Raw genomic sequence first — 13434 nt, 5'->3', positions numbered from 1 at the left:
CTAGGAAAACATGCTCAGTAAATTTAATATAAAAGTGGCTTTAAAAGGAAAAATGTATGGGCTGGGGAAATAGCTCAGTTGGTAGAGTTCTTACCTCACATGCACATGGCACCACACACACACACACACAAAATAAATAAATAAATAAATAGATAGATAGATAGATAGATAGATAGATAGATAAATAAATAAATGGAAAAAAAATAAAAAAGATTGTACCAGACAGATCGGGCGCGTTCAGGGTGGTATGGCCTTAGACTTTTTTTTCTTTCTTACTTTTCTTTTCTTGCTCTTCTCATCCATTCTCCTCTACTCTTCCCCCTCTGGTCCTCACAACCTCAACATATGTGAAACTAAGAACTTTGCATGAAATTGGACTTTAAGAACTGAATCACCAGAATAGTATAATATAGAGGAATTGCATAGGCCCCACCTCACCCCCCCTTTATTTTCTCTCTTTCTTTCCTTGTTATTTTTTCTTCCTCCCTCTATCCCACTTTCAACCTCCTAACTTTTACTATTTATATGTAGGATAATTTTCTAAATACAGATAAGGAGTTTGAATTTATACATTCTTCCGTAAATTACCCCTGTCTATTCATTAGAGTTCTCCTCCAAAGTTGCTAAATTAGGTTAATCCCATACCTTCACTCCTTTCCCCTTTAACAATAGCATCCTACCCCTGACTCTGAGTTCTCTATACACCACCAGAAATGGTATGCCTTTTATGAAACTAATGAATTTATTCTAAATAATAAATTTAAGTCAACATCTGTAGACAGAGATTAACTATGTTTTAATAATGAAAATTTGCTCATAGATGATGTATTATTGGAAACTGTTAACATTGTTTCTCTCCACAAAAGAGAGATTTTGGAACTATACAAGAGCAATATAGATTTATAGGGGGAAAATATTAACACAACAGTCACACAGAGCTGGAAAGAAATGTGACCAGCACAATTCACAATAGCTAGACTGTGGAGCCAGCCTAGATGCCCTTCAATGGATGAATGGATAAAAAAAAAAATGTGGCATATATACACAATGGAATAATACTCAGCACTAAAAAATAATAAGATCATGGCATTTGTAGGGAAATGGATGGCATGAGAACAGATTGTGCTAAGTGAAGTTAGCCAATCCCAAAAAAACAAATGCCGAATGTCTTCTCTAATATAAGGGGGGGTGACTCAAAATGGGGTAAGGAGGAAGAGCAGCGGAAGAAGGTTACCTCTACATAGGGAAGAGGGGTGGGAGGGAAAGGAAGGGAGAAAAGGAATTGCATGGAAGGTGGAAGGAGACCCTCATCTTTATACAAAACACATGTATGAAGATGTGAGAAAAAAAAAGAATAGTGTTTCCTTAGATTAGGTAGAGAGAAGTGATGGGAGGGGAGGGGAGGGGTTAGGGGGATAGGAAGGATAGTAGAATAAAACCGACATTATTATTAATATATGTGACTGCATGACTAAAATGATTCTGCAACCTGTACACTCAGAAAAATGAGAAATTATATCCCATCTGATTCAAATATATGATATGTCAAGGTACTGTCGTGTAACCAATTAAAACAAAAAATTAAAATTAAAAAAAAAAAAAGATCGTACCAGTTGAAAAACATAATGCATAATAGAAATTTAGACATGAACTGTTATGTTTCTTGATTATTCCTTTTTTTTTTTTTGTCAGTAAGGATAAATACAGGAGCACCCTACCACTGAGTTAAATCCCTAGAGCTCTATGTGTCTTTATATATTTTACTTTGAGATAGGGTCTCCTGAGTTGCCCAAGTGGGCCTCAATCTAGTGAACCTCCTGAGTACCTGGAATTACTGCACCACTGTGCCTGGTTGTTCCTCGATTATTCAATATCACTGTATGCTCAGCATCTTGAACACACAGTGAGGGCTGGGGATGTAGCTCAGTTGTACAGTGTTTACCTAGCATGTGTGAGGCCCTGGGGTTGATACCCAACACAGCAAAAAAACAATAAAAAGCCCAATCAAGAACACATATGGGGCTGGAGTTGTGGCTCAGTGGTAGAGTGCTCGCCTACCACTAGGGCCCTGGGTTCGATCCTCAGTACCACATAAATGTAAAATACAGATATTGTATCCACCTAAAACTTAAAAATAAATATTTTTTTTAAAAAAGAACACATATTAAATATATAATAAGGACTTCCTGAATAATATTATATTAAATTTTTTCTGCAAGAACTAGTAGACTGTGAGAAGCTTTAAAACCAAGCCAACTAATGATTTGTTTTTCTGTTAATATTTAATTTCACTTGTGACATGTAATAACAAAGATGAATGTTCAGATTTTGGTTGTCAATTTAGATATTACACAGTAATTTTCTCTTTTTAGGTAGAAAAAATTAGTTGGGCATCATGGACAAGTGTGCTTGGTCTATGCTGTGAGGGAATTTGGCCAGTAATTGGAGAAGTCACAGATGTAACTGCCTCTTGCCTCACCAGTGACAGAATGGTCCTAGCTACAGGCGATGATTTGGGATTTGTGAAGTTATTTAAATATCCTGCTAAAGTATGTATTTTTCTTTTAACTTTCCTAGTGATCATAATTGTGAAAATGATTAAGATAATGTTCCTTCATAGTATTTCATTGTTGTAATAGGAATAATACATGTGTAAAATGTAATGTTATACCACAAAAGGTTCAGAATTATGTTTCCTATTCTTGGAACCATATTTATTTTTATCTAGAATAAGTATTATAATCTATGATTCTGTGCCTAAAGTTATATATTATATTTTACGGATTTTTTTAGTATTGAATAATGTAAATTTCCTTTTTAAAAACCTATTCCTTTTATTCCCAATATTAAATTAAGCTATTTAACTATTTTCATTATTTATAAATAAATAAACAAAAGGTCCATCAATAACTAAAAAAGAAATTTTTAAAAAGAGAATAATATAAACTATATGTATAACTTTTAAAGAGACAATGTTTTAACCAAATACTAAATACTAAAACCCCTATAAAATTAAAATAAACAACAGTGATTTAATGTGATTAATGATGTTTTATTGAAACCAAACTATACAGATTCTTTGGAGCTCTCTATGTCTATGTTATGTGATTGCTCAATTCTTATTTCACTTTCCCATATTCAAACTACTGCAAAATGTTAGGCCTCTGTTTAGCACAAAAGTAAAATTTATGTACCAAAGCCAATAAATGCCTGCCTGCTTACCTTCTCTTCCTCCCTCCCTCTATTGCTTCCTCCCTCTTTCTACTGGTCATTGAACCCAGGGCACTCTACCCATTGAGCTACATCCCCAGCCCTTTTTATTTTTCATTTTGAAATGGGTCTTGTTCAATTGCCCAGGCTGGGCTTTCTACTTCAGCCTCCTGAGGAGTTGGGATTACAAGTATGCACTACCATGCCCACTTCAGATGTATTTATTTCTTAATTCCCATAAATTAAGTTATATATTATAATCTAGCACCAACAAGAACATAAACATAAATTTGAAATAATGCATCAAATCATTTTATGATATTCAGTTCATTTTTTAAATTTTATTATTATTTTTTATTTATATATAAAAGCAGAATGCATTACAATTCTTATCACATAATACATACCACAATTTTTCATATCTATGGTTGTATACAAAGTATATTCACACCAATTCATTTCTTCATACATGTACTTTGGATAATAATGATCATCACATTCCACCATCGTTTCTAACCCCATGCCCCCTCCCTACCCATCCAACCCTTCTGCCCTATCTAGAGTTCATCTGTTGCTTCCATGCTCCCTCTCCCTACCACACTATGAATCAGCCTCCTTATATCAAAGAAAACATTCAGCATTTGGTTATTTGGGATTGACTAAATTCACTTAGCATTCATTAACTTCCCAACTCCATCCATTTACCTGCAAATGCCATGATTTTATTCTCTCTTATTTCTGAGTAATATTCCATTGTGTATATATGCCACATTTTTTAATCCATTCATCTATTGAAGGGCACTTACTTTGGTTCCATAGTTGAGCTGTTGTGAATTGTGCTGCTACAAACATTGATGTGGCTGTATCTCTGCAGTATGCTGTTTTTAAGACCTTTGGGTATAGGTTTTTAAGAGGAGAGGGATAGCTGAGTCAAATGGTGGTTCCATTCCCAAATATTGCAAGAAATCTCCATACTGCTTTCCATATTGGCTGCACCAATTTGCAATCCCAACAGCAATGTATGAGTGTACCTTTTTCTCCATATCCTCGCCAATGCTTATTGTTGTTTGTCTTCATAATAGCTGATATTCTGACTGGAGTGATCTATGCTAAGCCCCAGGCCAACATCATTCTAAATGGAGAAAAATTTGAAGACATTCCCTCTAAAAACTGGAACAAGACAGGGATGCCCTCTTTTACCACTTCTATTTAACATAATTATTTTTTAAGAGAGAGAGAGAGAGAGAGAGAGAGAGAGAGAGAGAACTTTTAATTTATTTTTTTAGTTTTCGGTGGACACAACATCTTTATTTTTTTATTTTTATGTGGTGCTGAGGATCGAACCCAGAGCCCACGTATGCCAGGCGAGAGCGCTACCGCTTGAGCCACATCTCCAGCCCTTAACATGATTCTTGAAACACTGACCAGAGCAATTAGACACACGAAAGAAATTAAAGGGCTACACATAGGAAAAAAAGAACTCAAATTAGCACTATTTGCTGATGATATGATTCTATACCTAGAATACCCTAAAAGTTCCACCAGAAAACTTCTAGAACTAGTAAATGAATTCAGCAAAGTAGCAGGATATAAAATCAACGGCATTTCTGTATACCAGTGATAAATCCACAGAAATGGAAACAAGGAAAACCACCCATTTTCAATAGCCTCTAAAAAATAAAATAAAGGGCTGGGGATGTGGCTCAAGTGGTAGCACACTCGCCTGGCATGTGTGCGGCCCGGGTTTGATCCTCAGCACCACATACAAAGATGTTGTGTCTGCCGAAAACTAACTAAATAAATGAATAAATTCATTCTCTCTCTCTCTCTCTCTCTCTCTCTCTCTCTCTCTCTCTCTCTCTAAAAAAAATAAAATAAAATACTTAGGAATCAACTTAATGAAAGAGGTGAAAGATCTATATAATGAAAATTACAGAACCCTAAAGAAAGAAGTCAAAGAAGACCTTAGGAGATGGAAAGATCTACCTTGCTCTTGGATAGGCAGAATTAATATTATTAAAATGACCATACTTCCAAAAGCACTATACAGTTTTAATGCAATTCTGATCAAAATCTCAATGACATTCCTCATAGAAATAGAAAAAGCAATCATGAAATTCATCTGGAAAAATAAGAGACCCAGAATAGCTAAAGCAATCTTTAGCAGGAAGAATGAAGCAGGTGGCATCACTATACCAGATCTTAATCTATACTACAGAGCAATAGTAACAAAAATGGCATGGTATTGGCACCAAAACAGACTGGTAGACCAATGGTACAGAATAGAGGACACAGAGAGTAACCCTCAAAATTACATTAATTTATATTAGACAAAGGTGCCAAGAACATACATTGGAGAAAAGATAGCCTCTTCAACAGATGGTGCTGGGAAAACTGGAAATATACATGCAACAAAATGAAATTAAACCCCTATCTCTCACCATGCATAAAACTCAACTCAAAATGGATCAAGGACTTAGGAATAAAACCAGGGATCCTGCATCTAATAGAAGAAAAAGTAGGCCCTAATCTCCATCATGTGGGATTAGGCCCCAACTTCCTTAATAAGACTCCTATAACGAAAAATTAAAATGAAGAAGCAATAAATGGGATGGACTCAAACTAAAAAGTTTCTTCTCAGCAAAAGAAACATCTTGGGAGCAAATCTTTACCCCTCACACATCAGATAGAGCACTAATCTCTAGGGTATATAAAGAATTCAAAAAGTAAAACACCAAAAAAACAAATAACCCAATCAATAAATGGGCCAAGGACATGAACAGACACTTCTCAGAAGATGATGTTCAATCAGTCAACAAATACATGAAAAAACATTCATCGAGATATTAGAAATATTCAATTCATTATGATACTCAGTTCATAACACCCATATTATTTTTTGTAGATCAACACTGAAATGAAGACACAGGCTTAAAACTCATAGGAGGGCTGAGGTTCTGGCTTAATGGTAGAGCACTTGCCCAACATGCATGAGGCACCACATAAAAATAAATAAATGAAGATATGTGTTCATTTACAACTAAAAATATTTAAAAAATAAAAACCTCCAGGGAAACTCAGATATTCAAAAACACTACATACACAGTGCCTACTTTAGATACATATATGAGCTAGAACCTTAGTAGATTAAGAACATTCTATTAAGACAGTTATCAGTCAGAAACTTCATTCCAGCATTCCAAATGATGTAGATCCTTTAGGAATAAGTTTAGGATACTGGTCTACAGATTCCTTCCTTCTTCACTTCAATGCTAATAAATCTACATAACAATTATTTTTAATACATATATTTCTCCATATAATATACGGAATTAACTATATTGTTACTCCATTGAACAGTTGAGGTATTTAAATTTTTCACTGCTATAAGTAAATAATATGATAAGTATTTTTCACATACATAGCATGTTCTTAGCATAGATATCCAAAAGGCAGATTAGTGAGACAAAAGTACGAACAGGATCTGTGTATTTATCTTAGTGATAGAATACTTGGCTAGCATGTGCAAGGCCCTGGGTTTGATTCTCAGCAGTGCCAAATATATGCATGTATTTTTTAATGCTTTTAATGCGGAATACCACGTTGGTTTCCAAAAAAAGTTAATTGTACTAGCAATGTGTGAAATTACTAGTTTCATCCTATCCTCACCAGGTTTGGGAATTGTTACTCTTATTTAATTGGTTAAATATTAAAGTATTTAATTGGTTAAAACATTTTCTCTTTAGCACACTTGTTATTTTTTTATTCTAAGGTATTTCAATATTTTCTTGTGTTTTTATTTATGTTGCATTTGGAATGACTGACTTCAAAACATACATTAAGGAAAATTAAATATAACTAAAAATATAATTAGTTCAGAAATATAACTATAATTTTTCAAATCATGAAACTTCTCAGAAAAAGTTTGCATTTTTATCATCTCTAGGGAAAATTTGGAAAATTTAAGAGGTATGTGGCCCATAGCACACATGTCACAAATGTTCGTTGGACTTATGATGACAGCATGTTGGTGACCCTAGGAGGTGCGGATATGTCTTTAATGGTATGGACAAATGAGATGGAAAGTTATCGAGAAAGAAGGCCTTGTGATAGTGAGGAATCTGATGTAGATTCCGAAGAAGGTGGAGGTATGTCATTTTAAAACATTTTAACAAAAACATATAAAAAATACAGCACTGATTTAAACTATAGAATTTAAAGTAATAATAATACTTTAATAACTGTGGTGTTGGGGCTGGGAATGTGGGTCAAGTGGTAGCATGCTTACCTAGCATGCGTGAGGCACTGGGTTCAATTCTCAGCACCACATAAAAATAAAATAAAGATATTATATCCACCTAAAAACTAAAAAATGAATATTTAAAAAAATGATTGTGGTATTAGTGTTTTTGGTTAGTTTTATATAAAAATTGGCTTTATAATTTAAGAATAGCAGACTGGCAAGTATTAATACTTAGCTATTCTTCATCTACAAATGTAAGACAACCATACTTTAAATAAATACTATTAAAATGAATTTTATATATTTGAACTTTATATTTTAAAATATTTTTCTTAATATACTAAAAATACTAGCTCATTATATAAAATATATTTTGCAATCAAGAATAAACCCAGACTTTATAATTCAACCACTCAAAGTTAATCTCTATAAACATTTGGGGTTTATCCTAAGGTATATGTGCATTTGTATACATAATTTTTTTAACATGAACTTGTAGCTTTTTTTTTTTTTTCTTTTTTGGTACTGGGGATTGAACCCAAGGGCACTTCACTTTAACATTAACCTACATCCCCAACCATTTTTATTGATTATTTTGGGGTTTTTTTATACCAGGGATTGAACTCAGGGGCTCTTAACCACTGAGACATCCCCAGACCTTTTTTTAAATTTTATTTAGAGATAGGGTGGCACTAAGTTTCTTAGAACCTCAATAAGTTGCTGAGGCTGGCTTTGAACTTGGAATCCTGCTGCCTCAGCCTCCCCAGCAGCTTTATTTATTGAGACAGGCTCTGATGAATTACTAAGGATCTTGATAAGTTATAGAGTCTAGCCTCAAATTTGTGATCCTCCTGCCTTAGCCTCCCATGTTGCTGGGATTATAGGTATGCATCATTGCACATGGCCTATAGCTTGCTATTATCTCTTAGTGATACTTAAAAAACATCATTATGTGGCTGGGGATATGGCTAAGTGGTAGAATGTTATGCCTAGCTTGCATGAGGCCCTGGGTTTGATCCCAAGCACTAAAAAATATATTTATATTTAAAATATTTTACTACTTAATTTTTGCTGGATGCATATTCCATAATTTGATTATGGCACAATTTACTTGACATTGGACATCATTATATTTAAATTACAAGATCACAATTGATCTCAGTTATCACTTAAAGAATAACTTTTATATTTTGATGGTAGGCTATGATAGTGATGTTACAAGGGAGAATGAAATTACTTATACCGTCAGAGCCTTATCAACAAATATTCGCCCAATGTTTGGAACCAAGCCTCATTTGCAACAGAAAGAACCTTCAGCTGATGAGAGGTAACAATAAAGTTTAAAATTAAATGAAGGAAAAGATACTTGTATTAAAATTAAATTTGTTATTTAACTAAATGTGTTTCCTACAAATATTAAATATCAGTGATATTCTTGCTTTATTTGGTTGCCAGAACTCTTACAAAATGTTTGTCCTTAAATACTTTTTTTTAAATATTTTTCAGTTGTCAATGGACCTTTATTTTATTTATTGATATGTGGTGCTGAGAATCAAACCCAGTGCCTCACACATGCTAGGCAAGCACTCTGCCACTGAGCCACAACCCCAGCCCCCTTAAATAATTTATGGAGGTAACAGTGTCTTTTCAAGTAGTTTAGAGAATGTTGCCATATATGTAGAAAATTTATATGATTAAAGTAACCTTACTTGCCAAGTGTGTTAAATATATTTGATGACATTGGGGAAGATAATAAAAATTGAATCCAGTGCCCAGAACCTTGTAGGAAGCATGTGTACAGAGACATGATTCAGTTTTTAAATGGCCTATCTATCAACATGCCCTTAATTGAGGGTTGACAACATTTCAAAAATTTTTCAAAAAATGGCAGTTTGAAGTATAGCTTATTTTTAAAGGGAATTATTGATCTTGGTTTAGAATCAGTAAATTAAAAATAAGGATATATACACAGAAGTTTTATTGGAAAAGAACTTTTAAATAATGTCTCTGAGCTAGATGAGCTAGATGAGAGAAACTGTGAACCTAATGGTTTTTAAATCAAAGATGGAAAGCAGTAAAGAGACATATGAGGGCTGGGAATGTAGCCCACTTGTCTAGCGCATATGAGGCCCTGAGTTCCATCCCCAGGAACCACACACACACACACACACACAGAAGGCAATATGGCATGGACTTCAAAAGTGGAGAGGTTTTAAGAAATGATAAAGGAATAGATTATCAGAAACAGAAGTGAGAAATGAAGGAGTGAAAGCTGAGAACATCAGTGACTTCTGAAGAAAGCTGTAACAAGGAAAATATTATTATAAGAAACTAGTAAGAGTATTTGAGGGAAAAACTAAAAATGAAACCTATGAATTTAATATTCAGGGAAAGGGATAAAGTAAAAGGCATGTGATGTACCTTAATGATGGGGGAGAGGACAACTAGAGATTTTGATGAGCTGACTAATCCCAGCATTTCAGGAAGTCTAGGTGGAATGTTGAGGCGGTGACACCTTCTAAGCTCCTATTCAAGGTACTCAGTTTGCTGTAGGATACCTCAGATAACTGTAAGGGGAGGTCAGGAAAAGGTAGAGAGTAATCATTTTGTTATGCATAAAGAGGCAAAGTATAAAAGAATGTGTAGGAATGTTATCATGACAAAATCTAAATACTTGTATAAAATTCTAGATAGAAGCAGCTAGGTAGAAAGAGCATCACACAATGCAAAGGACATGGATTTTGGAGCCAGACAATTGGGCTAACATACTCATTTTTATCATTTACCAGTTGTATAACCTTGAAAAGTCATTCATTCTTTCTGAACCTCAGTTTCCTAAGAGGCAAAATGAGCACTATAATTCCTCACTTATGGATTATTTCAAGGTTGATATGAAATAATATACATCAATGATTAAGATAGTAGGTCTTCACCAATGGCATCCTCACCTCGGAATGAAATACAGAGTAACCTGAGGAGATACAGTTAAATACTGAAACACTGTTTTTCTTTTTTTTTAATTAAATATTCACAAAGTAATGAGCACTATGCATTTATTTATTAATTAGAGGAATACATATAAATATGTAAATGTGAATGTTCTTAAGTAGAATATTGCAGAATAATGCTTACTATTACTTAATGAAAACCAAACATCCCAAGTAATGAGAAGTGAGAAGTGTTTTATAGGGAGGAAGAACTGTAGACATTCTCATAAATCTTTTCCATATGTTCTGTTGATCTTTTTAAAAGAAAAAATTATTAGAGAAGTTTGGTATATGACCTAATTTGAATCTGTATGCCATCATTCTTGGTAAAACACTTCAATTTAAATTTCCTTCCTCAGTGCTGAAATGACCCACATTCTGACTAGTGGAAATTATTTTCCTGCTCCTGAAGAATGAGTAACACTGTTGTAACTGTAATCAGCAAAGATTTTTGCAGTTAAATTTTTTACAGATTACTTTTTGAAATTGTTTCACATTTTGTTCTCAATTTTTTTTACAAAGTCAGTTCTGCTAAATTCTCATAAAAATGATGAGACAGAGATTATTAATGTAATCACAAGAGTAGTTGTTCTTACAAAATGACAGAATCAAAGGGGATTAAAAAGTAAGACATATTTCTTTGGGCCAATTTTTAATATATTACTAAGGAGATAATACAGTCTATGTAAATAATTTTCAGTACTTTAAATAAAATCTATTATTGTCATCAAATGTGAAACAAAACATTTTTAAATGATTAAAACAAATACATATCAAATACCTTATCTTCTTTAAAGGAAATTGTTTTGATAACAACTAATAATTTCTCTGGTTGATACTTTTGTAGATTTTTTTTCTCTAGGTAATTTTAATAATTTTGATTTTTTTCTTTCATTAAATGTTTTTGTAGCAAATCTTATCTATCTAAAGTAATTCATTTTGGTTAAATTCCCAATATTTTTAATAAAAACATTCAAAATAATGTGACATAAAATTTAGGCATTTTTGTATTTCCTTATGTTTCTATTGATACATTACTTTTACTATATTTACTAAACTGCTAAAATTATTCCTTATAATTTTCATGTGTTTCCCTTCTTTTTTCCTTTAATTCCTCTCAAAGGCAGGGTATAGTAAGGTAAGTGTTTTATGAAACTAATTAACTACATTTGTCAATAAACAACTAAAAAATGAAGTAGGACAAATCCAACAAAGGAGTTATATTTTTAGATACAATAAATGGTTGGTATTATGATGAAGGTCTTCATTATGATTATTTAGTTTTACAATAATGTTCTATATAACTTTACATTTTCCTTAACTTTCAGAGGCTCATAAAAAACAGCTATACATATTTATCAGTGAGAGATTATTCAGTTTATAAATCTGTTATCTTCATTTAATAAACATTTACTCTATCCTTTAAAATAGGATAATATAGTATATTTGTATATTTAATAAAATGGCCTGGATAAGACAGACTCAGGGGGTGCTTTTATAGCTTCCTTCAGTGAGATGAAAATGTCCTCAGAGAGTTTCTGAAATGGGACATTATAGAAATGAATAGTCAAATTTTAGAAGTGAAAAAAAGTAATACTAGAAAAATGTTGGGAGATAAGGATGAAAACAGTAAATTTGAGATCAGAATATACATATACTCAAATAGTAGCCACTCCTGAATATTTGATGGCATGAATTAATTATCTGTGAAATTATGTGTTTTAAGCAAGTAATGTGCAAAGATGAGTTCAGAGTATGATACACCCTTTAAGGAGGCCCACATAGTCTTATATTATTTTAACAGCAATGAAGTATACAGATCTAGCCTCATACCTACCCTAGCTTCATCAATATCAATCTCTGCATTGAAGGGGACACTGAGAGTTGACAGTGGTGTAGTAGAAAACACATGATGAAAGAAAGTTGGGAGGCCACTAAATATGAAGAATAATCTGCGGATCACTTATTTCCCACAAGAAATTAAGTAGAGATATGATTGCTGTCTTACACCCTGTCACAAGGAGGATTCATGCACTTTAGCTGACCATTTGTCATGAGTGCTTATAAAGCCATGTTCTAAATGTGTAAAGAAGACTCCTGATTTCAGAGAGAGGGTAGATGAAATGACTTCCAATTCTGTTACAGTTATTACACTATTAAGGGAAGTTTAAAAAAATATTTACTAGAAAAAATCCCAAATCAGCGTGGTCCTGAGTTATTCATTCTTTTTGTGTGAATTTGCTGACTGGGGAAAACTCTTAGCTCAAAATAAGGAGCTCCTCAGGCAGTTTCTTTCAAAGAAGTTCCAGTGCTACCAGCCCTTTAAGTTGGTTAAGATTTTATTCTCATTTTTTTATATTTATTTTTTAGTAGTAGTTGGATACAATATCTTTATTTTATGTATTTACCCTTTTATGTCGTGCTGAGGACCGAACCCAGGGCCTTGCGCGTGCTTCTAGGCAAGCACTCTACCACTGAGCCACCATCCCAGCCCTTTATTTCCCATTTTAAGAATAAAAATAATATTTTGTTTGAAAGTCATATTATACAATCTGAATAAGAAAAAAAAATAAGAGAGCTGGAGATTGTGTCTCAGTGGTAAAGCTCTTGCCTCCAACATGTGAGGCACTGGGTTTGATCCTCAGTGCCACATAAAAATAAATAAACAAAATAAGGATATTTTAAAAAAATAAGAATGGCAAGCTTTAAAGTTTATAACATAGAACGTGTTGCATTCTATTTTTTTACCTTTCTTCTGATTTCCCTGCCATTAATGTCATAACTGAATCATTTCTTACTATGCAGTAATAAAATTGAAGCAACAGGCCTTTCATATAATCAGAAGAGTTTATCTTCATTAAATTGATAAAAAAAACTTTACTACTTTATGTATTTTATGAGTGTTTTAAATTCAAATTTGTGTTGTAATCTTTTTCCTTTTTTTTTTAAATCTGCTGCTGAAAAGAGGTTCCAGGTAATCTTCTCTTTGTCATG

General features: G+C 33.1%; 1 protein-coding gene across 16 annotated transcripts in view; it reads left to right on the top strand.

The window, feature by feature from the left end:
• Positions 1 to 13434, top strand: part of Eml5 (EMAP like 5) — a 182609-nt gene that overhangs the window by 129612 nt on the left and 39563 nt on the right. For 14 of the 16 annotated variants that reach the window (XR_013439198.1, XM_078050668.1, XM_078050669.1 and 11 more), the window contains 3 exons: positions 2373 to 2549; positions 7157 to 7358; positions 8654 to 8780. Coding sequence is in view for 13 of the 16 variants with exons in the window: in XM_078050668.1 (XP_077906794.1) it covers positions 2373 to 2549; positions 7157 to 7358; positions 8654 to 8780 (506 nt within the window). In the remaining 3 variants the exon portion in view is untranslated. Of the gene's footprint in view, positions 1 to 2372; positions 2550 to 7156; positions 7359 to 8653; positions 8781 to 11563; positions 13415 to 13434 lie in introns of those variants that run through there. The other 2 variants (XR_013439199.1, XR_013439200.1) reach the window with 2 other exon arrangements.

This window comes from Ictidomys tridecemlineatus, chromosome 5 (assembly GCF_052094955.1).
Source record: "Ictidomys tridecemlineatus isolate mIctTri1 chromosome 5, mIctTri1.hap1, whole genome shotgun sequence".
NCBI lineage: Eukaryota > Metazoa > Chordata > Mammalia > Rodentia > Sciuridae > Ictidomys > Ictidomys tridecemlineatus.
Note: the sequence above shows the minus strand (reverse complement) of the source record. Positions and strands in the feature narration are given on the sequence as shown.